The sequence below is a fragment of the Charadrius vociferus genome, unplaced genomic scaffold, assembly GCF_000708025.1.
Source record: "Charadrius vociferus isolate BGI_N301 unplaced genomic scaffold, ASM70802v2 scaffold31, whole genome shotgun sequence".
Classification (NCBI taxonomy): domain Eukaryota; kingdom Metazoa; phylum Chordata; class Aves; order Charadriiformes; family Charadriidae; genus Charadrius; species Charadrius vociferus.
The window spans coordinates 3006873-3034061 of NW_009646966.1; the positions used below are offsets into that span (position 1 = coordinate 3006873).

Below are 27189 nucleotides of genomic sequence, written 5' to 3' on the forward strand. Positions count from 1 at the left end.
AGTAGAGGGGGAGAATGACCTCCCTTGACCTACTAGACACACTCTTCCAAGTGTGTAATGCAAGTGTTACGGTGTCATAGAATCACAGAATGGTTGAGGTTGGAAGGGACCTTAAAGATCATCTAGTTCCAACTCCCCTGCCGTGGGCAGGGGCACCTCCCACTAGACCAGGTTGCCCCATCCCAGTCACACTGACCAGAGGGATGCAGAAGAAACTGGGACAGGGCATAGGGTGTGGGACTTCCAGTCAGGTTACGATCTGAGCTCTTTCATTGTTTTATAGACCTTAGCTGCCAGGCCCAGTCTTCTCCACCTCGAGAGACATCTTACTACTTTGCTGAATCCAGGTTCATCTTTTCCTTTCTGACTGTGCCACTTAGCTGGGCCAACCTAAAAGATGCAGACAGTATAAGCGGAAGCTGGGAATTTTGAGGCAGTATATAAAATATAATTTTGAGCATAAGCTGCTGGGAATTTTTAGGCAGATACTCCTCTTTGCCAGCTTTACCCTGGTCTTGACCTCTTCTCCTTCAATGGTCTCCTTCCTGGGACACCAGCTGTTAGCTGTTTGGGGTTACTTGTGCATACCTCTTGTGGTGGGGAGTAAATCCTCTGCTGCATATAAAGCTCTACTACCCTTGTATCCCTTTGTGTTCTCCATTTGTATGGAGTCAGTGGCCCTGTTTTTTATTCAGACAGATTGATCTCCATGGGAATTTTGCCAGTTCTGGACTGCCATGTTTCTCCCAAATCTGTTTTCAAATAGTTATGATAATTTAGAATAATCCAATAGTTCCTACTTTAATACTATGCTTACAGGACTCGATTTGATTCAGATTATGCTAGCTTTTAAAAGCTACATCAATCCCAGGAACTGTTACGAGATGCCATAAATCAGTGGCACCAGTTACAGGTACATCGCTGATGGCTCAGCAAAGCCTGTCCGCATTCTCCCCAAAGGGTATCATTATCCCACGGACCCCAACATTATACAACTCACAACTTGCAGTCTGCTCCACCTTTTCCAGGACTAGCCAGACCTTCAACCATGGCAATGGGAAAGCAAAAGGGGGATGTTTACGCTCTTCAGGTTTAGCCACCCAATGTCACTGGCTAACTGAGGGGCCCTAAATTGAGTTACATGAGTAACTTCACCTGTCTTTAAATTCCTTCTGGCAGTCAGATTCAGTGCTGAATCACAGATGACCCTCTGGGGCTCAGTGGACATTTCACTGGGCTATGACCTAGGTACGTGTTGTGTTATCTCACTGTCAGATGATTATTGGGTCACTGAATCAAGTCTAACCTGCATTTTTGGGCAAAGGAACAAGCTTCGTGTTTAGATTTGGTAACAACAGAGGGAAAGAAATGAGTGTGGAAATGATCCCTACGCTCTTCAAAGCCCTGTTTTATTTAAGTACTGTACTATTAGTATGCTGATTGGTTTTTGGCACCCCGAAAGTTGCAGAAAGTCAAGGCAGAAAACTGTTCACTTTTAGAAATGATTGTTCTTGCAGAGATGCTGAAACTGTTGCCTCTCTTAATTGCCAATAATAAAAGAAAGTCCAATATTTTTGCATAAACATGTGGGAATTATTATAGATGGAGGAGGGGACAAGGGCGAGACTGAAAGGAAAGGGGCTCTGAGCACAGACCAAGTCTGGAGATAACATGATGATTACATTTTTGTGGTTTCCTTCAAAGTCAAAGCGTCACGGGTGAGCATACGAGAAGGAAGCAAGGGAAGAAAGGTTTGATGATTGGCACAGGCGGTTTTAATGAGAACCGATCTTAATGTCTAATACTGTGGCATAAGAAAAAAAATAATAAAAGAACTTGGGAAGTCAGACATCACCTGACTTTCAGGAGTGTCAGAAAGTCAGACAGCAGAGCTTTCGGGGTCTGTGAAGATAGCCTGGAAGCTATACTGACAGGTAAACTGCTTATTTGGTTAATCCTCCTTAACTGTTTTAAGTTCTCTGCAGAGATGTGACACCTTCAGGCTGTGTTGCTAGACTTCAGTTGTTCGCTTTGGTCTTCCAGCTCTCTTCTACCCTGCCTTTCCATTTACTTGATGGAAAAAGACCTTTTTATTTTCTGAAGAAAAAAAGCAGAAAGTCTGGCATGCCTCTTCATCACTGCATATTAGCTGAAGAACTATTTTCAGTGAGTCTGATATAAATGTGTATTACTTGATATCTAATGTAAATTTAAATGAATTAATGATATCTGCTTGCGACAGATGAACTGATGAACTTTACAAACGTCAGAAGGTATGTAACACCTTGAAACTCTACAAAACAGGCTTAAGAAAGATTTTATGAACAAGATAACATGCAGACTGGGTTATAGTGAGACACTGGGGAGGACAGTGTTCCCCAGCTCACTTTTCTCTTCAGTTCCTACTGGCCAGGCTGGTGTATGTTTGTTTCTGTGTTTTAGATCATCCGGTTTCATTCCCAGTCTGGAGCCCCTCTTACTCCACACTTGCCAGAGTTGTGCCTACAGATTTCCACTAGTTGAGGTTTAATACCTTCTGCCCCACTCGCCCACACTAAGCTGGATGTAGTGTGGCTGGCAACAGTGGAGAAGCCTGTACAGGTATTTGCCATTTGTTCTGTATTTCCTCAGACTGCTGACTTCATCGCTAAATGTTAATCAAGTTTTCCACCTTTTATTTAAAACATGTTTTAAGCAAGCCAGCACTTCTTCCTATCCTTCTATGCATGTCACTCACGAGATTTCTTTATAAATACTATCATTTTCTTTTGGAATTTCTACCTACTTCTAAAGATGGCTCAGTTTCTTCTTTTAAGAAGCTAAAAACACTATAGAAGGTCTTATGGCCCCTGCCTAGCAAACTGATTCACAGTTTCTGTAGCTCATACTCTTGCCTTTATATTACTATATTCCTGGATTTTTTTTCAGAGAAGCACTCAGGGGACTTGTTAAGAAATGCGAGCCAGATATGGTTTTCCTAGACTGCCGGAAGAATCACCAAATCCTGGTCAGAGGAAACACTGAATACAAAGTGAAACACTGAAAAAGCGCAGATTTGGTCTTCTACCTCCAATTGTCACTCTCTGTTTAAATCCCACATAGGCAGGAAGAGGAGGCAAAGCTTGAGAGTGAGTAGGATGCTTTGGGAGAAGCTGGATGACTGCGCTAGTGCTCTCCTGTCACGCAGGAGAGGCAGTGGCGCGCACCACGCACTTAGGTCCCGAACTTACTCCTGTTGGAGTCAATGGGACTGGTCTCCCTGCTTTGGGCCTCAAGTTGTTAAAGAGAGGTGGTTTAGCTCAAATTGCGAGGCGAGGAGGGGAGCGGGATAATGTAGCTGTGGTTTCAGGGGGTTGTTTCCCACCCCTGTGACTCTGACGGGAACATTCAGTATGAGGCCCCTGAAAGTTGAAATTTTTCTTTTTAGTCGAAAACGCTGCTTCATCACAGGGTACCCGGCCCAGCATTGCGTGTGGATTTGGCAAATTGCTATGCTTTCAGGCGACTGCTGCTGCAGTTCCAGCTGCCAGGAAGCGCAGGCAGGGGCGTGGGGAACACTGCAGGACAACTGACGCGGCCTGATGTTGCAGCACCGTCTGCTCAACAGTCAAGATTAGTATTTGTAGCTGCTGCCACCAGGATGCCCGCAGAGCTTTCACGGGTCGGCAAGCAGTGATTTTGAGCCTAATTATTATTGAAGAGAACTCCATCTTGTAGGATTTTGAATCCAGTTCCTTTTTTTTTTAAACTGATAACAGAAGTCAGTCACATAGCAGAGAAAGGATGACTGCATGAAGCAGGTGGGAGAAAATTTCCATTAGGGAAGAAGTCCTGGACTTTTTATATTGATAATTTCCCTGAAATGTTTCACTATTACATGCGAGCCCAATCCTCCAGCATAATTCTGCAACAACAGTCAGTGGGAGGTTTGCATTTTGATTTCAGGGGAAAGAGGAATCACGACTTTGTTTTGTACAGATTATATGAGCTCCTGAAATCCAATTCTGCTTTCTATGTGCAAATAAAGCTTTCACTGCCTACAGCGGGATTTATGTTCGGGTTTTCTGAAATAGCATTTAGCCCACTGTGTTTTTCAGAACAGCCTCGGTATTTTAGATGACTGTTTTATTTTTATGTGTGTGCGCGCGCCATTCTTTATGAAATGTTTCACAAAGAAGCAGCGTGGTTCTCGTGAGTAAATGAAGTGTGTCGGCCAGCTGAAGAATATTTTCCTATCACTTTTCAAATATGCCTACACCGAAAACCAAAATCATGAGAGACATTTCATTTGAAGAACTTGGGGCTGATTTCAAGCCACCTGACTTCACTTTGGTTTTGCTCTTTAAAATTACCTAGAAAATACCATAATCTTCTTTTTTTGTACTGCTGGATGAGGGCCAGACCTCTGGCTCCAGAGGTAAAGGGCAAAAACTAAAAAAATCCTGTCTGAACAGGCAACTCCACCCTCTTCCCCAAGTCAGCTTGGCCTTTTGACAGAAAGTGAGCTCTGAAGCAAATTCATTCATTGCCTTGTTTTTGGACAAAACTCAAAATTCTGAACTCACACCACAGAGAGACTGTTTCCATGAAATCCAGCATGCTATTTTTTCTCCCTTTGTCTTTCCAAAAAAAAATCAGATAAAATTAGCATGTGGACAGTGATTAATCAGGTTAATCATTTTAATTGCTTTTATCAAAGAGAAAATGCAGTGTTGTCAAAGGAAGGTGATTGCCTTATGAGCAGAGTCAAGAAAGAGCTCCGTGTTGCGATGCAGCGGCGGGGCAAGGGGGGATGTCCTAGCCAGGTATCCAAAATAAAAGGGCTTAAATCATCCCCTGAGCTAGATATTTGAGCCCCACCAAAATCAACGGGAGGGAGGGATTAGTAAAGGATACCACGGAGACAAGAAAATAGGCAGAGCTGTGTGTATTCAGTCCACCTACTTCCAAAATAGTTTAAAGCTTTGGTTGCTCTTACAGTACATTGTTTCTTTTCCTCTTTTTCTTCTTGATGTTATTCCTTATGCCTCCCTAAACTCTCCGGGCCCTTTTGGAATTACCCACCGTGGCACTAGAGACAGATGCAGATTGCGTCCAGATTCAGTGGGGTGGTACGTGCAGAAAGCCAGAGGTCCTGACACCCCTATGGTTTGGTTTAGCATCTGGTCAGAGCACAGTCTGGCTGTCTTCTGCTTGTATCTTAGCTTTTCTGGCTGTAGAAAGAAGGTACAGCTCTGTGTGTGTGGCGTGGGATAAAGAGGCTGATTCCTTCCTGGTAGTGGTTTAGGAGAAGCCAGAATAAGAAGACAGACCCAGGAGCTCAGATGTGCCGCTGCATCTGCCAGGTTAGACAAGACCTAAGACTGTACAGATGCAAGAAAGCCATCAAAAGCTACAACAACTAATTATCTGCCAAACCTGGGCTCCTGTATAGTCAGTGGTGGGAAGTAATGGCAGTACCTCCAAGAGATGTCTAATGTATGCATTGCAATTACTTCTTTCCAGTGGCTGCATAAGAAACCAAAGTATGGAAGCCCAAAATAATAAAGGATCTAGGAGGATCCAACTTCATATGCAGTAAGAGTCATCTAAAATGTCTCATGTGTTAATGTGAGAAGACTGACTATGGCCCGAAGAATTTAGGAAAGCTTAGAAAATAACATTAAGAATGAACAGGTTCAAGACTGAAAGTAGTGATACTTTCTAAATGGCACTAAGTCTGGCTCTCATCTACACTTAAGTGTATGCAAGATAAGGTACATGAGTAACCTCCGCATTTCACCAGTCCGTTTCACTGCTGGAGACCAGTCTGATCCTGTTACAAACCAGAGAAGTAGGGCTGGCCCCAAGTGGACAAAACTGGTTTTCATCAGGAAGTGTCAGCACATTAAAATCAAAGCTTTACTCTGAGAAGATCCTACTTTCAGTGAAACCGGAGCTGTTCATAGGCACAAGATACAGCTCAGAGCAAAATGGCAAGCTCATCACAGCATTTCCTCCCCTTAGGCAAGACACATGTTCCAGTCCTATTCAGGCAGACCTTTGCAGCGTGGCTTGGTGCCCAAACCACTGGCTTACAGGATACTCTTGTGGAGTTCCTACAATCCTCATAAGTAACTGCATATTCACTGGAATAGGAACATCTTCCGTAAGACAGGGAAATGCTATATACCATTAATGACTAACATCAGTGTCTGATCTGTGATCTACTCTAATCACCTGCCATGGGACCTCACTACATCAAGTCATTGACTCCAGCATTTCTAATTACAGTTAAAACAATTTTCATGAGGGAGAATTCACCAAGTTGTTCTGATAGTTCACTAAGTTTACTGTCCTTTTATCATGACTATATGTTTGACTACACTTCTATTTTGTTCTTTAACTTCAGGCAATGCTATCTATAACACAAGAGGCTCTCGCTCACCCACTTAAGGTGACTGAAATTATACTAGAAAAAAAATCTGAGCCAGCAACCAGGTATCTTGATATGTGGTATTTGTAATGTAAAATATAGTCAGTCCTTAATTTAAAAAAAAAGTGACGACCTGACCCTGTTATTTTCATAAACTTTAAAAATTGCCCATTTCTGAGTGTATTGTTTTCTTGGTGACTAATTCGCACAACCGTGTAATGCTCTGATTCATTCTGCTACACCATTTTCCATCATGGTAAGTTTGCTCTATCACGTTGATCCTATCAGATCCTATCAGCCAGGCTTTTGGGGAAGGGGACTGGGGGTGGGTAGAGGTACCTATCTTTAGCAATACCACCACCACCACATCCTTCTTTGCATTGTTCTAGTGATAGGCTTCAGCTTGACCTCTGAAGAGGTGTTCTTCAACCTCTAGACCAAATTAGAACCAGTGGAGTTTGAAGTTATATGCTTATACGAAGGTATGAAAGTGCAAGGTAAAATAATTAATTCCAAGACTCAGGAGGTCTGGCTCATACCAAGATAATCAGCAAACAGATGGGCATAATATATTGAAGGTACAGAAAGGCACATATAGAAATGTGTATTTTTTCTCTTTAAAATGCGGTTTCTCAAAAAGCACAACAGACTGCAGTCTGGAACAACACAGGACACCAAAAAAAGAAGAGCATCATGTGAAGAGCATAAGAAAGATAAGACAAAGGAGATGGACTAGGAAGAAGCTACCATTGATGCACATGCTAGTAAGGCAAAATTGAGCAGCGACACAAAAGCAGGCAGTCTATCACTGAGCCAGATGTCCTCGGGCTTAATTAGTCATTGCTAATGGTCATGTGGTGGTCCTACTACCAGTTTACTCACCTCTGTCCCTCCTTCTGATTATGGCACTCACCACCATTAGTTAAACATTAGGCAAAGAGGGAGATAAGCATGGATGGGGATACAGCAATGCTGTTACAGTTATTCCAGTCTCTCTTCTAGTCAACTACCCATCTGAGCATGACTTAGGCATAAATGTAAGAGATGAAAACCACAGTCATTAGCACCACCCCTCAATGGAAGGGTAAGCGATAAAGGAGACGTGAAGGATGAAGGAGCTGACAAAATCCAGCTCTCTATCCACACCTTTATTAACTCCCTCAGCAGCAAACAAGCCATCTTCTAGGCTTTAGCTGAAACTACCGTATGCGTTGCTACGCTTTAACAATTCCAAGCTAGCCCCTGTCCTTTGACACAATATCTAAAAATTCGCACTCCAAACAGCAATTGCTGTAGTAATAACAATACTTACATTTCATTATTTAACCTCATGCTATTTGTTCATGAGGATTAGTGCTTAATTAATTAACAACACTTAGCATTTCCACTTAGCACTTTACCTCTTCAAAGCATCATACAGACAATACCTAATTAAGGGCAAAGCTCCACAGACACTTCACATCAGGACTTCCCTTTGACAGCTCTGCATCCAAGCCTTGCTCGCATGGTGTAACACGAATTCAAGTTGAAAGCCCGATTGATTTCATCAGGAACCAGGTAATGCCCCGGTTATCAAGTGATATCTTTGCAACTTCCTTTTCTTTTCCTGTTGCTTCTGGTTGCTTACTGTGCACCCAGGGATCTACTTATTGGCTAATGTGATGGGTGATAATGTGAACCTTGTATTACTGTTATCTACAAAACTTTCATTCTTCCATCAGTGAAAACCTTATTCTCAGTCACCTGGTTGAACTGCCTTTGGATAGAAAATGTGTTAACCACAAAACCAGATTATAAAATGTCAAGCCAGAGTCTTTAAGGGAGACGGTGCTTTCAATCTATCAGTCAAATGCCTGCTATGCCTTTCTCGTAAGCACCCCAGGGTGCTAGACAACGTCAATAGACAATATAAACACAGAGCTTTTATGGTTCACTTTACAATTGGACATTGACTCTGAACCTGTGAAACAGAAAGGAATTGAATTTCATGACCAAAGAGGATAATGTGCACAGGATTAAGTAGACAACACTGGTAGAAGCAGGAAAGCAATACGGTGTTGGATGCTGATAGAGAGATTAAATTTACAAATAAGAAACCAAAGGAATAAAACAATTCTGAGTAAACTCTTATAAACCAGCAGTAGCACTCAACACTTCATATCAATCTGCTGGTTTTTTTCAGAGAATCAAACATGCCGATGGGTTTATTCAAAGCCCACTCATTGACCAGGCCCTGACTATGGGAACTGAACAAAGAAAGCTTGAAATATGTAATAGCTCCAGCCAAGAGCATTATCCAGACAGTATGGAAAGAAACTTCTGCTGGAGTCAAATTGGAAGAAAAAGAAAACATTCGTGACAGTTCAAGCACTTGTGTAATGTCTCAGAGGATGTCTTCCCAGGGCAGTGGCTGGCAGTGCAGCAGCCTGGGACTGCTGCTGCTCAACCCCCCTCCAGAAGAAAGCAAGCGATCCAGTACAGCAAGGCGGCTTCCAGCTCTGAGTGGTGCTGTGGTGTGTCACATGCATGTCACAGCTCACATCAGCTAGGTCAAACAGCTTTCTCAGGAAGCCCCTCTTGCCAGATGAGCCACAGCTTGATAGATATTAGAAATTTAAATGGTTTGGTTCTTTGAAAACTAACTGTATTGAACAGAATCTGACCTAACTGTTTTGGCACCAAATTCTTCCAGAAGGATAACTGTGTACTGCTAACTGCGGTGTCTTTGTGCCCAAAATATGCTGTGTTAGTGTTACTGCTAACTTCTAAATTCCCAGGAGTTTGAAATAAAAAACAGGCCTTATTGTCCCTTAATATAATTTCATTTAAGCTGCAGATGGATAAGCCCCTTATTGCCATATTCAACCTCAAGCTGAGGGTCAGATACTCATCCTAGACTTTTCTGGATGTGTATGTTTGGAATTCAGTACCTGCCTTTCATCCTCCCCCCAGTCCCCACAAATTCTTTTCCCCTTACTCAGCTTCAGCTTAAACCCTTCAATATTCCCTTGCCACCAGTTACCACTCTCCAGGACTCCCTTATTTCAGACACCAAACAGCCTAGCCAGCCCCAACCAGCTAACACCTTGGTTATCCTGCAGCCCTTTCTAATGTTTACCACCGAGGATCCATCCCAGGCCCATTCCAGCCTGCCCACGACCACTATCCAGGACCACTTCTGCACTGGTTAAGGCTGAGTCCACCGATGTATATGGTTACATGTGAATTAGGTAAATGAATTAGGTAATGAATTTCCTAAAATGTAGCGCTCAAGACAAAACCATCAGCTGTAGTCACTGTTGATCAGGAAAAGATACCTGTTAATTAGCACACATGTTGGATCAGGCCACTGACAAATGCATTGTGAAACTACTATGGAGGCTGATTCAAGTTACTGTCTAGGTAACTGTGCTTCTGTTTCCAGCACAAGGCTGTCCCATGAGCCTTTCTGATCACTTTTGTATTTACATTTGCTGTGCATCTGTCCCAGCATCTCCAAGCCCTGATGTCTTGGAGGAACACACGCTGAGATACTTCCTGACCGGGGTCAGCCTCCAGTACTGGATCTCTGATGGGTGCAGCTCAAGATGTGAACAAAACACAGGCATAAAAACGTGGTTAAGACAAAAGCCTGGCACTTGGAAGGCGGTTCTCTACTCTGGTGTATGACAAAAATAACTGTTTAGATGACATGTAATTAGGATTTTACCTCTCATTCTGTTTTACTCAGTCTGTAAGATGGAACAGGTTGGTCTGTTTAGTCTGTCCCACGGCTTTTACTCATGCTGTCATTACCCTATATTCATACAGTTCTGAAGGGTGTTGGGGTTTCAAACCTTCACAGGATTGTGTATTCATTTCTGTTGTTCACAGTGCTTTCCCTGTAAGAGGTCACGGGGACACGTCCATAGAGTAGTCAGCAACAGATCCACAGAGGTCATGAATGTGAGTTCCTCCCTGCTTACAGCCATCAGGGACTAATGTCATTGGGACAATTTACGCTTTTTGGCTATGACAACCTCCTACAGCAATGAATTTCACAAGTGATATTGATTGCATTAAGTCATTCCTGTGCTTCCCCTGTTGCTTCATCAGATGAAAGTGTTCCTGCTGCTGCACCGCCATAGTGCATGGCATTAGCCTGCACAGGGAGTGCCGGATGGATTGTTTGATGACTTGCAGAACAAGACATCTCCTTGCCTAGTGAAATTGCTCAGCGCTAGGGTTAATAATGAAGCACAGGCCAGCTGAAGCTACCTTTAAAGGGCAGGGTGTGCTCCAAGGCGAATATGGTTGACACAGTTACACTAGGTATATATTTTACTTACAGTTTTATCACTAGGTCTATTCTAAGCAGAGTCTTTTAATTAATTGATTCTTAGGACTTGATATAGACAATATTGAAATATTTCTGACAACAGCATTTTTACAAGTAGCGTTACCCATCCCATCCCAGCTCGGATTTCTCACCTTTGTGGTCCACAACTTGACCGTCCAGTCAAATGATGATGTGACAAAGAGATGGGAAAAGTCAATGGGACCCACTGCCATGTGACAATTGATTCCTGTGACGGGTCCTTGATGGCCTTCAAAAATTTCACCAATGCCAGCTTTACTGCAGGAAGAAGAGACATTTGCATTCAGAGAGTGATTTAACATCTGGTGATTTAACATAATTTTTCTTTCCTCTTAGGTTCCTGTTTCCTTTTAAAGTTCCATTAATCTGTAAATCTCTCTCCTTTCAATAAGGCCTTTGCCTGCAGAGGTTTACTGCTGTGGGCACAATTAATGCTGAGGATCCAGCACAGGGAGACTTTCTCTTACTTCTGAAGACTTGCCTTACTCGCTTTTATATACGCTGTCTACTACTGTAGCTTGAAATAACATTTATGTATAATTATAAAATAATTCTAAATTATAATTATACTATAGCTTATGCCTCTGAGTAAGCCATTATCACAAGGAATAACTGTTAAAATAAAAATGCAAATATATTAATGACTTATCATCAGCTATTCTTTTTCTCTTAAATATCTAAAATAACTTTCCACAGCAGTCAATCAAGTCACTAGGAAGCAAATCTTTTTTCACAAAAAGTGAAGGAACTGTTCCTGTGATCAGGTATCATACAGTCATTACTTTGAACAAAGGAAGATGTGCATTTCATCGGCCTGAGGCTAGAATAGCTATTAGGGAGGAAAAATACAACGCTGTGTAAGACAGAATGTGCGCAGTTTTCTTCTTCCTGGAAGCAAATGATGCCAGATCAGTTGTCAGTCCTGTCTCACAGTGCGTACAGAAAGGGGAATCATGAAATTACCCTTTTAGTTACATTATAGAAAAATTGCCAATGGAAGAAAATACATTAAAAATAGCCACAGCTCTGACAAGGCTGCCAGTCTGGAGCCAGTGGGAATACAGCGTATCCAAAGAGATGAGGAGCTGCACTGGAGGAAACTGGTCCCTCATATTGCAAGCATGGTGTCCTCTCACCTCTCCTGTTGACCACGGCAGTGTGGCCTCCCTTAGGCTCCTCTTCCAGCCCTCACAGCACATGCTGGAGCAGGGCTGAGTTCTGCAGTGCCTCTGCAGTGCTGGGTACAAAGCACACCTCTGACTTTATCCCCAGCTGTCTGCCAAGTAGTCGGTGGGATAAGGGTAGTTCTGGAGCACTGAGAACACATTGTGCATTGCTGTGCTTTGACACACCTTTTGCCAGAGTAACATGTGGCTCTCCACTGTACTGGGCTGAAGGATACAGGAGTTGGAAATAAAATGGAGCCAACAGCAAAACGCTCTAGGAAAGACAGGCATGAGTGGAAAAGGAGTGCGTTTGTCAGCAGAAGGTTTGCTAAAAAGGTGGGCTAACAAGAGGATCTGGCACCTTCCTGCTCTTGTGAGGAACAAACCAGGCATGCCTGAAAGATCAGAAGTGAGAAATGCCCTTGGGCATGCGTCATTTATCCTAGCAACCCAAGACTAATTCAAACCATCAGCCATCACACGACCTATCAGTAGAATGCCTAAATAGACACGATTTTGCAATACTGTCAGCCATCTGGCTAAAATAAAAATATTTTAAAATAAAATTTATATTGAACAACATATATGTAAAACAGTATTTATACAAAATTAGGAATGTGTCGTAGAAGTACAATGTTAAACCAGTGTATTGATGTCTATTTTGTCAACAGAAACACAGAACACGCTAAAATATGAATTCAGAGAATATTGCAAACTATTGGAGTGTGGGGGTGAGCTTTAAATCTATCAGTGAAAAAAGTTTGTTCTTTACAAAAGACTTTCAGGCATCCCAGAGGATGAAACTACTACCAGAACAGAGTATGCTAGCATCCTGCAGACTTACAGGGTGCAAAATAAGGACCTTGAAGTATTAAACTACAGCCTGGGTTATGTGAGGAAGGGATATGCCCACTGTGTGGGAGGGAGCACAGGGTACCAGTCGTGGGAGTGGATCAGCCAGAGCTCGCATACCCGTGTGGCACGCTGCGGCTACGTCTGTGTTAGCAAATAAACCAGGTGGCAGTCCAGACTGAGGGCAAACCGTGTGGCATGGCTTCTGGCTGGCTGTACAACAAAACCCTCTCGCCCTCCTGGAGAGGGTGGGCACGTCCAAACTGCCCACAGAGAGCAGGGGCCAGCGGGGCTCAATCTCCAGCCTGGCTGTGCAGACGCAGCCTGCAGCGCTGCGCGGGAAAACCTGGTGCAGGATGGCCGTGCATCGGGACACATTTCTCAGGTGCATGAGTGCCTGTGGTGGCTTTTCTCTGATAATGCCTGTGGAGACTGAAGATGGAGCTGAGGATGGTAAAAAATAAAGTGGATTACCATCTCTTATGAGTGGTTTAGGCCTGATTACCCTGCAGCAAAACTGTCTTCTAGGGCATGATTCAACTTGCCCAGACCTAGATACCTACATCTCAGTTAGCTGTCTAGACCCCTGTCTCACCTCATGGGTGAGAAAGAGCCATTTCTGAAGTCCCAGTCATCTCTTCTTCGGGGACATGTCTGAAAAAGGTAAAAGAAATCAAACCCAAACTACACAGGGAGCCTGGGGCAACTACCCGAGTATAACAGGCTGTAGCAGAGATGCCCAAAGCCTGGCGACTCCTATTCTAGTTGTGCAAAGTAGTACAGACACTGTTGACCCAAGAGAAAAAACATGAAACAGCCTCCACACATACTTGGCTACCTCACACCAATGTAAGTACACAATGTTATTTAAGAACAAAATGCTGAACATCACCTTCCATGACGACACGCTGTGTAGACTGTTCCCTCTTCACTGCCAACGACAAAGTTATTGACGTCTCCGGTTGGGAAAGCCATTCCTGTAACCGCCACTGGTTTGGACTTATTGTACACCAGCTCCATGCTCTCCTACCAAAACAGATCTTCGTTATTATTATTCTGCAGTTGTCCTTTTGTTTGAGTGGGTGGGTTTTATTTTGCCAATTCATTTCTAAGTGTTACACAGGGTAGCAGGAGGGGAAGAACAAATCATTTGACCCAGCCACAGGAATTCTGTTTCTACATAGGACATTGCGAGAAGATGCAATGTCACAAACTAGGATGCACTGCTCCTGCCATCCCTGCTGCTGTCTGTCACACGTTTGAGAGCGGCTGGAAAGCACTGGTCTTTGCTACATCGTCCTAAATCAGGCAGAGATGACAGGTGAGAATTTAAAATCTAATGGTGCAGAAAGTAAAGATAATACCTTAATGGTTACACTTGCCAGCCCCAGGCTCTAATAAAAGATGCAATACCCTTCTATTTGCAAACATTTTTGAAATCAGTTGTTTGTCAGGTAACACGTGCAATACCGTGTGCTCTCGATGCTTTTTTCAGACTGTGCCATTTGTCCTTTGCAGAACAAAATTAAAAACTTGGGGTCCTGCCACTACTGCCATTCTAAGCATTGTTTTTCAGGGATTTTCTGAGGTAACCATAAACATTCCCTCTTGACTCCACCATCAAGCTACAAACCAGCAAGCATATTTTCTTTTTTCATTTGGTAGCTATATTTCAAAGTAAATCAGCATGCCCATTTTTGCTAGTGCAAGTACAACCAGCATGAACAGTTTGTGCCCATTGCAAGATATGTATGCTTTGAACCGATTTTGCTCAAATCTAAACTTTTTGGTTGTGCAGCCTAAATGGTGTAACCCAAGAATCCACAAAGGAGCTGAATGATTTAGCAATTTTCATTTTTAGCTATTTAAGTGGCTATGTTTTCTATGTTTAAAACGCCTAAGCTGCTATTCTTCTAGGGCCAAAGCCTGTCGCGTTTTTCTCAGAAGGGCTTTTTGCTGTAGCTAAAGAAAGTGGACATCCCTGTGAGAGGAGAGGGCTGCAAATCCACAGGGAAATACTTTTGCTTGATTTATACTTTTCTTTGAAATACATTTGGTTATATTAAAAAGGCAAAATAAGAGCTGGAAAATGCATTGGCAGAGCACCTGTGGACCATATATTTCTGTGAAAATCTTCTGGGGTGAGATCATCATTTAGTGTCTCTGTGGAGACACAGCCAGATACTGCGGTGGACTTTCTCCTCCCAGTACCTACACCATGGCTGTATATGAGTGCTCTGCTTCTGTGTTTTCAGAAAGTTTCAGACTGACACACAGCAGCAGCGCTCTACTCCTCCCGATTTAAAGCTATGGCATGTAGCTTGACATCAAGTCCTGTGCCTTTCATTTCTAAATCACCATGAACCATACGCCAAACTTCAGCATAATGTGGGGTGTGCTCCCATCCCTGTCAAAAGCCAATTTTGGAGTTGGGAAATTCCATCCGAGTGATGAAATACTGAAACAGAGATGTTCACAAATCTTTGCTTCAGAATTTAGTATTCCAGTAATTGAATACATAAGGGTGGGATTTATCTTCTTGATGTTTAAGTGAGAAACTAGGGAAGGGATTCGGGTGCCTAAACATAGATGTCTGGGCCCTTTTAGACGCCTCCACTTCTGTTCCAGAAGAGTGTTGGTCTCTCACAGTCCCAGGACAGAACTACCAGACCCATACTGTTGCCTCAGATGAACATGAGCAACATGATCTAACTTTGAAGTTGACCTCACTCTGAGTAGGGCATTAGAGGGGATGACTTCCAGAAGCTTCTTCCATCCTCAAATTTGACAGTTCTATACCTCAGGGTATGTGAAATGGTATTTCACACTGGGATGGGATGCGTTGTCCTCCAGAAGTGCCCAGACTTTCTCTACATTAACTGTAAAGGGAACCCAAATCACTAGCTTAAGCTTGACACGGACCTAACTTTTAGATGGCTAAGGTTAGGATAGAGGAGTCCCACTTCTTGTGTCAACTCTGAAAAGCAAAGAATTCAATAGTAATTGCACATTAATGCATGATTAATGAATGATTAATGGAATCATTTAGAGGAATTTCTACGAGCATTTTGAAACAAGCTCTGATCCTGTGATGCTTAGCAAAAATAATATTTTTTTTCTGAGAAATCGTGTATAAAAAATAAGCGATGCGTTGGAATAGAAAATGTACTACTCCAGAAGATAACACTTCAAAGATGGCTTCCATAGACCTTTTTCAGCATCAGATTCTTTGTTTAGTTTCCATATTATAATCACTAGTGGTTTGGAAAATTTTCCTGGATTTCCTTTCATTTCTGATACAAAGGAGAGGAGGAGGGGGAGTAGAGAGACAATAGCAGCAAACAGTCCGGGGTCGGAATTAGTCCTAAAACTTTTGATTTGCATTGTTTGTTCCTTTAGCTACTGAAGGCAGGCAGCAAAGTAAGCTGCCTGACCGTGTGCCTTGGAAACCCGTGGTGCCTGGGGTGTGTTCAGCAGCAGTGCAATCTAGTCCATATTTGTTAAACAACGCTGTAGAGTAAGTACAATTTATACCACAGGCGACTTCTGTAATTGCCGTGCTTTAAAATGGATTATTTCATTTTCACTTGAAACTGACCTATGTATTAACGTATTACAATAATTACATGATTTGTGGTAAAGGAAATGGGTTTTGGCTCTTAGCAGAGACTGCTGGAAGCAAGCTGTACTCTTTCAAGTGCATCCATTGGTTTTAGTTTGTATAGGACGTGAGGTTTTGGCTTTCAGGAGCTATGTTCCATTAAGCAGGTATCTTGCTCTACCGAAGGTGCTTTTTTTCCTGTATAGGTGAAAACAAACCCACCTGTGGAGTTGAGAGCATGTCCAGACTCCAGGAGCACATTTTGCCATCCGTAGAGACAGTAATGAGATTGTGCGCGTTCTGTGTTCCAACTACATTCACACAATACACAGGATGCTGAAAACACATTAACACTGGAAATCAGAGAGCCATTCTGACATCTTCACAAATTCCTAATGTCTTTTCCTAATGTTATTTTAAAGAATGATTAAGTAGTCACATAATGCCTGGAAACTACAGGACTCAGCTTTTGGCAGATAGAAATTGGGTTTTGTTTTGTTTTGTTTTGTTTTTAATGGAAATTTTAAGAGATACATTATGGAGGTGGAAATGTTTTCAAAGTTTCATTTTCCTCATAATAAAACAAACCAGCTGAGTAATGCTGTGAAAATACTGAATTATGTGGATGAGATTTCACCCACAGGGACATGTATCATTCTACTGATGGCTTTTGACACTGAAAATAACCAGCAGAAAGAGGCAAATAGTCCAAATGGAATCAAAATGAAAACTTTATTCAAGAAAACAGCTGCATAAAACTTGAACTTTTCCAGAATTTGGCTTGCATGCTAAATATTTGCAAATGTACTCCAGTAGAAAAACGTGAACAAGTCCGTCAGCGTTCTCCAGCATTGACAAATGTATACCTTTTTAGATCTGTCATTCTAAGTGTGGAGTGATTAAATTTAGGGTGTTACACCTGGTTCACCATAGTATAGTCATTCCGTGGAAGCTGAATTCCACTTAGTATGCAATAATGAAACTTAGCCTATTCCTTTTCCAAGAAACCTGGTAACATTTTGAGCCTGAACTGTCATCTGATATCTGATGGTGACATATGAGGGATGGTTCACATTCTGCAGTCTCCAGAGTGAAAAATCAGTCAGACTGAACAATAAGATTTAATTTCCTTTGACCAGTACAAGTGATACTGCTGAATTAAGGGTAAGACATATACACAAGTGAAGCAAAGAATAATTGTATTTCTCTGCCTCTTTTGCTGATGAATAGAAAACCCATGTCTCTAGGAAGAAAAAGTGCTTTTCACTAATACTTTCCTTACTTCAAGAAAATCAGGACCAAACTTAAAGAGCCCCCTATAGAGCTCCTAAGCCAACTCCATGTAGGGTTAGAAACCTCGCATTTGCCCCCGCTGAAAGGAATGGCAGAACTACCACTTTTTTTAGACGACATTAAGATCCAGCTGCACGTCATCTACCCAGTCAGCAGGGAAAGGCAGAGCACAGGCTAGCTCTCAGGTTCGATACCTGAGCAAGCTCAGTAAATGCCCCCCCTCAAGTGCAAAAAGGGCAGCATCTGAATGCACAGTGTGTGTGCGCACACACTGAAGAAGGACTCAGCAATTGCTGAGTGGTACTTTGTGCTCGGAGCCCACCTGTACACATCAGTAAGTCCCAAGGTCCATTCTGATGCCAATTTTCTCTTTTTTTCCAAGATTGTCAGACACCTGGTTTCCCCCAGATCATCAATGGACCCCAATCTGTCCCTCACGTGTGTCTCACGCTATTACCCTCATACGATGGACCTTCTTCCTGCTCAGAGGTGAGCTGATGACCACAGTGCTAAATACGATTAGTACATACTGATGTCCGAACTAAGTACAGTCCTATTTTTTGACGGGTGTTTGAACTCCAGTAGTCTAAATGGACAGAAACAGAGGGGGTGGGAGGATGCTAAAGCCAGCAGCGGAGCATCTAGAATATGTGGCGGGGAGGAAAAGAGCGAGCCATGTCGTTCCAGCAGCACCTCAGTGTGCCAGGTCTGGCTTTAATCAGAGTTACCAGCCATCAATTTCACGCACAATAAAACTCACGGCCGAAATGAAAAAAAAAAAACAAAAACGTAAGGAAAATGGATGAAAAAGACATCCAAATGTATGTAACAGAAAGTCTAAACAGGCTCCTTCCTTTCAAAGGGTCGCTGCCAGCTTGCTTTTATTTATTTTGGAAATGAAATCATCATGCAAAAGGGTTTTGTCGTAATTAAAATTTCCTGTTGTCCCAAGTGCAGATGTGTGGTGGGTGTGAAAGGAAATTAGTGAGTAAGCTGTGGGTAGAATTCTCTTTCCTGGTGAATCCAGGCCGCAATCAGTGATACTAAACTTCAGGAAGGTTTAAGTCAGTGATAACAACACACTATCTGTTTCAAATAAACAAAGCAAGAGAAAGAAAAATCCTTTTTTCACATATGGCATAAGTTCAAATTAAAAAATGACTATTCAACTCACGTATCTAGCAGTACATAAAGTAACATTGCTACACTGGAGTTTTTTTAATTGAATCCTTTTTTTTCCCCCTAGGCAGCTAGGATTCAAGCCAGCCTTTTGCCAACAAGACTTCGTTTACAGTTTATGTAAGTGATTCCTATATATGAACATAAAGTAAGCACTCTTTGATTGTAAAATCTGATCATTCCTTAAAAACATCATGCTTCCTCATGTTAAGAGTGTGTAAACACTTATTTATACCAGTCCGTGACAGCACATAAAGTGCCCATCCACAACTGAAAGTCATTTATTTATATTTGTCAAAAGCAAAACATCACATATTTTTCTATTACAGTAATAAAACTAGTTTAATATATAATTCCAGGAGGTACAATTTTGTCTTAAACGTTTTTTGAGTGTAAACAAATTACTTCCCATTAATCTTTTCTTTTCCACTAGGTTTTGAGTCCCAGTTGTTCAATTTTCAGTGATAGTCAGCTTCTTGCCACTAGTTTTCTGGTCTGCTACATCTCTAAATTACACTTCCAGGAGAGACTGTTTTTTTCATGCAGATTGAACAACATTGCTGGTGACAAAATGAGGAAAAACACTAGGGAAATGAAAAGCAATGTTGAAGTTGGAACCTATGGCACGGATCATTAGATTATTACATCAGCATTCCTGATAGTGGAAATTTAGGGAACAATATTTGTACTGCCTGGCCCACTAAGCATGTCTGTGCACACCTGTCATTTTTTAATATAAGAGACTTGCCATCGTAATACTGGCCCCACGCTGAATCTTTTGCATTAATTCAGGTGGCATGGCTTCTCGAGTTGTCTTTTAACTCCAGAGATTATGTTGTCACAGTCTACTAAAAGCTGAACCTTGATCTGCAAATTCCAAAGATAAGAATCACAGAATTGTAAAAGCTGGAGGTGCAAAAGACCTATCACTTTGTCTGATCCTTGCTCTGCTATAACAAGATTATTATCTTATCTCTCAGAGTGCTTTGTGTAGTTCAGTTTCTTATGTTTCAGGAAATCTGCATTTTTCTGCATTCTTATATCATACTATTGCATTCTTCTCCTCCTTTCAACCTGCATTTTTTTTTTCCGCTTCCCACTCAGGGATGGTCCCAAGCCCACTCCCCAAATGAGATATGTTTACCATCCGCAGAGTACACCTTCTAGCTCTTATGAAGAGACTGCCTGAGCCCAGGCTCTGGGACACCTCAAAAGACACAACATCTTAGTGCAGGATGGACTGGAAATCAGCGCCACAGCAGGGTGAGGACACTGTAGCAGGCAACCCAGGCTCATCTCTTCTTCTAGCACAATATGAGTACTTTGCAATGTAAGAGAGTTTTCTACCACAGACATCATCTTTGTATCACAGAGAAACTCTCTTCCTTCTCAGGCATTTTGTGCTACTGCTCTGCCTGTAGATCTCCCAGACATCACCAGAGCCCTGTGCCACCATCACTATATCTGCAAGTATCTGTGTGCATCAGCAAAATGCTCTTCCACGTCATTCTATTGAACCAAACTTCCCCTCACTGTGCAAGCTCTGCCCTATGGCCTTGTCAGGAGTAGGGGACCATGACAGGCATTTATGTATTGCTCTACTGGAAAACAGAAGCAAACTGCCCCACTCTCTTCAAGGGCACCAGTGTCTACTTACAGACGCTACTGAGACCACCGTAGGTGCCTAATCTGGTTCAAAAGAGAAACTCATGTACAGCAAGACAACCATAAGTGATTCAAATTGCGTGCTATGCTGGACTGACAAACACACAATCCCTGTAGTGACCTGATTCTCTTTACAGGCAATGGAGAGCAAGAGTCACAGTGCCACTGTGCTGGCACAAAGGTGCCTCATTCAGGTGGTGTAATTGATCCTGCCCTCTTCCTTGGAAAGGAGGATAATGTCCTATCCTGACCCTACAAAGTGTGATGGTTAAGCACTTAACAGGAGGTGGTTGTACATCTCTCATCTATTTCTTTCCCTTCAAGGGCCACACTTATGTTTTCACCTGTGTGGCAACCAGCATATTAAAGACAACTAGACAGGCCGACTTCCCCACTGACCCTTTCCTCTAATGAAAGAAGGAGATGATTTTTACCCTTACCGTGTGAGCAGCAGCAGATAAGGGAGTTCTCTGAACTGGAGTGCGCCTGTGACTGCGATTATCCCACAAGACAATTTGGCCAGAGTATGTTCCACCAACGACCAGGTTTGGGTGAAAGCGGGCAAAACAGACAGACATCACGGAGGACTGGAGTAAAACAAGCAGAGAAGAAGAGAGGGTTTACATGGTCAGTCATCTTCAATTCTTTCCTTAAGGAAGCATATTGTAATTAGCATTTTGTATTTTAGAAGCTCACTGTATGAGCTCTATTCATACTCCTTGCACACCAGTAATTCTGCTAAAGCCAATAGGACACATGCAAAGAGCTGATTTTGACCCTAAAATGTGTAGTTCCATTGGACCCAGGAAAAATATGCACCACAGGATAAGTCTTAGCATGATGCTAAAAACCTGAGATAATCTGTCTGTGACAGTGATGGGAAAATGCTTAATTTCATTTCCAAAAGTGAGAACTTGAAGTAACCAGATACCAACCCAACAGAAGTTGGCATCCTGGCCCATGATTTCCCATCAGGGAGAGTTCTTCCCCTGTTGCTCCTCAAGTTTTTAACTCTCAGACAATTTGAGGTGAGTTTGTGAGACCCTCTGCAGTTCACCTGAAGGTGCACTGCCTTGAGAGCATTGGCTGACAAGCTACATCTCGTTGGATCAATGACTGATTTCTCTGATTTCTCTGCTATAGGGAGGTCCTCTTTCTTCTAATAGCAGAGGGAATCACACTTTCCCTTACAGTGTTTGAGCAGAAATTAGTTTTTCCTCTTCTTAATGACATCTGAGTTGTCTTTGTGCATTTTCTTTAGCTGGGGATGCTGAGGAGCCAGACTGGTGTAATGGTTACCCTGGCTATCTGGTTGAGTGCCCCACAAGCCAACATGGAGATGTGTATCTATCACAACTACCACCTTCTAGTCTCTTTAAAATGACATACAACATCTGAAATCCTTGGGGGAACAGTCCCCAGAACCTTCATATGCCAACAAGTTACAGCTAAGAGCAACAAGCTGTAACTCCTTCAACTCCTCCATCCTCTTTCTAAGGAATTTTTTGCCATTTTTCTATAATTAGTCCTGGATGTTCTGTCTTTGTTTTATGCAAATTGGAAAGCAAAAGTTACGGCATTCATATAATTTCCTGAGAATTCACATACTAATAATGAAAGTTTGCAAACAGAAACAAATGTCATTTTTTCATGGGCAGTGTTAGTGATGTTTACAAGCCACAGAGCAAGACTTGAACTGCTGCAGCAATTACAGTCAGAAAGTAAAATTCAGTGTTAGCGGTTGCATTCTTAAAAATTCATTTTCTAGCTGTTTCCAATGAGTTTTGGTAACAAATACTTATTATAGTTTAATGACTGAATATTTTGAAGTGGTGATGTTCCCATGTGTGAATCCATTTTACTCAATGACAATGGGTTAACTAAATTACCATATTTCAGTTGTATAAAAAGCATTGCAGACATTTAAGTAAACTTTGTTGAATTGGGAACATAGGAGCTGCCAAGCTGAAGTAGACCTAATGTCTATGTAGCAGATGACCCTGTCTCTGGCAGGAGTGGATGGAGTTGTAAAAACTTTGATGTGGGCAGATGTGTTATCTTCTTTCCTTACTGCTCGTCATCCTGACTTCTAGTAGCTGGAGACTGGTTTGAACTCTAACACCAGAGATTTAAACCTCCTTCTGATATGGCTAGAATTAATTATTGATGTCTAGAGGGCTAGCTCTTGATGTCTATGACTAGGCTAGTAAGAATAAATCAACATGTAACGTTTAAATATTTTTTAGTGAAATCATGTGGCTTCCTGATATCTATTGTTTAAAGCCAGATTATATGATAGATTAATTTAGTAAACATATTTATAGCATACATCAGTAAATTCAATACTGTTTGTTTGACCTAATAAGATTGCCAAGACAATGAAATAAGGTGCCACTACCTTCTTTTTTCCCCATTCTCTCTGGATTCTTGTGGCTGTTCACTTGACATCTTTGATCCTTTCCCTTCTTGACTAAAGCTTTTGCATACGTTTCTCTGATGTTATATAGTAGTATCTAGTAGTAGTGTCTAGTATCTAATGACTAGATGATTAGTATACATAATTGGATATTTTAGTCCATATTTATTTAAGCGCTTGAGATAGCGATTACCCTATGATCAGTCGTAGCAACAAAAGGTAGCTTCCAAACACCATTTCCAAAGGACCTATTAGCTTTACAGATAAGAAACCCCACCTCTGAGTAACAGGACTTCGGTACTGCTAAGAGGGGCTTAAAACTCAGCTACAATGCAGCTGCCATCCGGTTTCCACAGATCCCCCATACATTATAATTAAAACGACCCTACAGCACATGTTCTACATTTTATCTCTTTGTTTAATGGCTTCGTGAGTTGTTTTAATCAGCCCCTCTCATTCCTTATAACTAAGCTGACAGATATTCTTACACGAACTGAAATAGCCAGATGATTTTAAAATAGTACAGCTCCACCACTGTGTACACCCCACAGCAGCTACAAGGCTCCACATGTATTTTAAGAAACCCCAATTCAAACAGTCATTCCACAACAAAGTTCTCAGTTTGTCCGAAAGAAACTTGGGAGACTCTGAAGCAGGGCAAAGAAGCCAAGTGGACAGTGTATTTTTAAATGTTGTGTTTTCATGGTTAGCATGTTTTTGAATCCAGAATCCCAGAATACAGTTGAATGGTCAGGATATAAACTGCTAAAGTGTGTTTTTCATAAAGTTCAAAAATAACCTACAGACATGACATGGACCTAAGCCCTCTGCGCTGCTTCTAGTTTTACGTATCGCTCCAAAGTAACATGCATTCTTCAACAGTTCACATCCTTTTAATTATGTCAATGTTATTTTTCTACCAAGGAAAAACTTCTGTCAAATATTAGAATTTAACAATTTAAGGACTCCGCTCCATAGCACTTAATATAGTGATTATTTTCTTAAAGTTAATGGCAGTACTCAGATGAGTAAGGGCTGTAAGATCCAGCCCATTCATTTAACAACTTTAAAAGCATTAATTTCTTAGCCTTAATGGGAGAGAGCAGCAGACAGGTCTCCAGTCTGTCTGAACAGCTCTGTGCTCAAGGAGAGCAGCAGAAACCATTCCCTGTGAGCCTCTTCTGCCTCCAGGCTGCCTCTTGTTTGCCGATTCAAGCAGCCTTGCTCCTCTAAAACAGAGTTTTGCCACTGACTTCAAAGGGGGAGGAACCGGTACATGGTCAGGTTTTAAAATAACAGCGTATCCCTCTTTGCACTTCTACCACACCTTTCTAGGGAAATCTCACGGCACTTTCCAGTAACGATGGTAAAGCTTTCCAGTTTTGCAGTTAGGCATATTTTATATGTTGTAGGTGCTTAGTTACCCATTGCAGAGGACAGAAGCAGCTAGTTTTGTAGTATATGGCATCAGTGCATAAAGAAATGTAAGAAAGACCATGTCAGAAGGCAATTCCACAGGGAGTTTAGCGTCCAGAGTACAAAAGAGGCATTTAGAATAGGAGGTTCCCAGCATTATCTTTTTATGGGTGCCACAGAGCAGGTTGTCAGGAGCCGTAAGGGACAGGCAAACCCCAGTGTTTGATCACCTTCATTTCTCTGAATTGCTCTGTGCAGCAAATCATTTCACTAGTCACTTTAGCTTAATGCTCTGGTGTCTTCTCCCTCTGTGCTAATACAGTCTACTGGATTTAGCTTCCTCTGTCTCTCCTTAGTTTTCTCTGAGAAAAGCTCAAGCATTTCTGGTACTTCTGGCTTTGTGATCTTCCACCCCGATTTTCTGCTCCTGCATCTTGGCCAAGGGCTCTCTGCTGGTGCCGCTGCCTCATCCCCCGCTGCGTTCTCTGCCTGTCTGCAGGGGTGACCACCTCTCAAAGGGCCCTCAGACCAGCACACGACCCTCAATTCGCTCCAGGTGGGATCACAGCCTGGGAAAAAGGAAGAGCCAGGCTCGGGCTGCCAAACCTGACATTTTTTTTGTCGGGCAAACAGGTGATCCCGCTGCCCGAATGGCAAAGCTTCTGCTCCTGGCTGTTACAAGCACTGCGCTGAAAAACGCAATTAAGAAACAAGGCATGAAATGTCCGTGCTCTTGTCATGGCAAAGCAGAGGGCTGGCCTCGGAAACGTGGGTATTGTCCAGCCCCTGGGGAGCCTTGCTGTGGCGGGGCCGAGGGCAGCAGCCCCCGGCCCCCTGTTTTGGGAGCTGTTGGCCCGTCTCAGCCCGCACGGGGGGTGACTGCTGGGCCGCCGCTGCCGCCTCCTCCCTCCCCGCTGGTGCACTCTGCTCCGACAGGCCCCGAGCCCTCTTCAAGTGGCTGGCAGAGCTGGTTTTTATTTTAGAAGCTTAATCCAGCCCAGATTTGGATTAATGATGGCATATCCCTTCAACCACAGATGCACATGCTTGGGACAGACAGTCATTTAGATTCTCCTTGCTGAGAAGCCTGACCTCAGTACCCACATCTGATGTGTGTAAGGCTCCGGAGACTCAGCTGTCTGTGCTCATGTCCGTAGATTCGGATGGCACTCTGCCCAGCCACCAGTTGAACAAGTTCACAAAGACCTGGGTGCTAAACAATAATGACTTTCAATAGGCAACGACTACTGCATTCAGCGAGACCTCTTCTGCAGGAAACCACCCCCGTAGGCAGCGCTGCCATACTGGTGCCATATGCCTACACTTGACACCAGATGGATCTCAAAACAATACTTCATCAGTGGGAAGAAGTGATCTGAGGAGTTCACAGGCATTTCTAGACTCCAAAATACCAGGTTAGATTGCAGCAGGCACTCAGGAAACTCCTGGGTAGATTTTCTAGCTGAGCAAACACATGTGAAAAAGCACTATGGTCTGTGGCACGCTACTATAGGTCAGTCTAACACAGACAACAGTGGGCAATAAAATTGACTGCAGCTGAGATGAAGAGGCAGATCCTTTTCCATGCTTGAGGCTTAGAGGGCCTGAGAGCAGAGGGACAAAGCTGTGGTACTGCCGCTTACCTAGAACCACGAAAAGGTGCCAAACCCATAGTCCTTTTTCCGTAGGAACTGAAGAATAGGGACTGGCCCTCTGATCACCTGTGCCTGCCCTCCTGAGGAATAAATAAATAAAGACAAAAGTACACCTACAATTTACTCATAACCTTATGCTCTCACTCCTGCTCATTAAGAACAGCATTTAAAGAGTCCGAGCGCTCCCAGTCCCTCTGCAATCTGCCCTACCTTCTTCTGGTCAGGCAATCATGAGACCATCTCCTCATGCTTCCATTGCTACACACACTTATATGGGGTCCGAGAACAGATACGGATGATATACCTCAACTGCAAAGGTGCATTAAAATCATCATCTAGAAACAAAACAGCAACCGAGTTACTGACTAAAGCCCTTTTTTCCTGCCAGGCCAAGGACTGAGCATCAGCATGGAAAGTAGCGGTGTCAGATCTAAACACTGTTTTTTGTCTGCCCTATTACATCCTTTTTGCACCACAAAAGAAGGTATCAGATACCTTGAAAGAGGCAATTCTAGGGTGACTTTGCCCTAGCCACTGAGATATGCCCTAGCCACTGAGATACCTGGATTTGTACACTGAAATAGAGACTATGTTCCTTCCAAGAGTCTTGCTTATTTTTAGTATCAGCTAATAGGAATCTGGATATTTCTGTGTTTCATATAAATGTCTTCGTATAATTAATAGTAATAAGCAAATGGCAGAGATGATAGCAACAGAATTACAACTGTTTTTCCCAATTAAATTTTAAAAGGTACCTAAAACATGATTTATGTGTATGGAAACCTTTACCAAAGAGGTTAACTCTTAATTCTAAAAGCTTTAAATGCCAAGACTTCTGTATTGCTCCCTTCAACTCTTTTCCTATTGAACTACGAAATAGCATCTAAAATATTTTGTGCTAGAGATTATTTGTGGTACCATTCATCTCCTACTAAAAATAAAATAAAAGCAGTTGACATCCTTCACGTATTTAATAAAATAAATAAAACCAAACAAACACTTCTTCAAACCAAATGTCAGAATCCTGTTTAATTAAAAAAAGGAAGTTTATACTTGGTTATGGTGTGTGTCGACATCTATCCCTTTGATTTACAAGAGTATGGACTGGAAAGAACAGATTGCTTTATTCAAGAGAAAGAAAGGAGGGAGGGGGGCCCAGTGTGACAGGAAAGAG

The 27189-nt window shown here is 42.4% G+C and overlaps 1 protein-coding gene across 1 annotated transcript in view; it reads right to left on the minus strand.

Moving 5' to 3' along the window:
* The window catches only part of DYNC1I1 (dynein, cytoplasmic 1, intermediate chain 1), a 178473-nt gene that overhangs the window by 31169 nt on the left and 120115 nt on the right, over window positions 1-27189 (minus strand). Inside the window, exons 10-13 of the mRNA XM_009895365.1 lie at window positions 20969-21115; window positions 16614-16727; window positions 13683-13816; window positions 10886-11030 (exon numbers count right to left, since the gene is read on the minus strand). Coding sequence (XP_009893667.1) covers window positions 10886-11030; window positions 13683-13816; window positions 16614-16727; window positions 20969-21115 — 540 coding nt within the window. The remainder of the gene's footprint in view (window positions 1-10885; window positions 11031-13682; window positions 13817-16613; window positions 16728-20968; window positions 21116-27189) is intronic.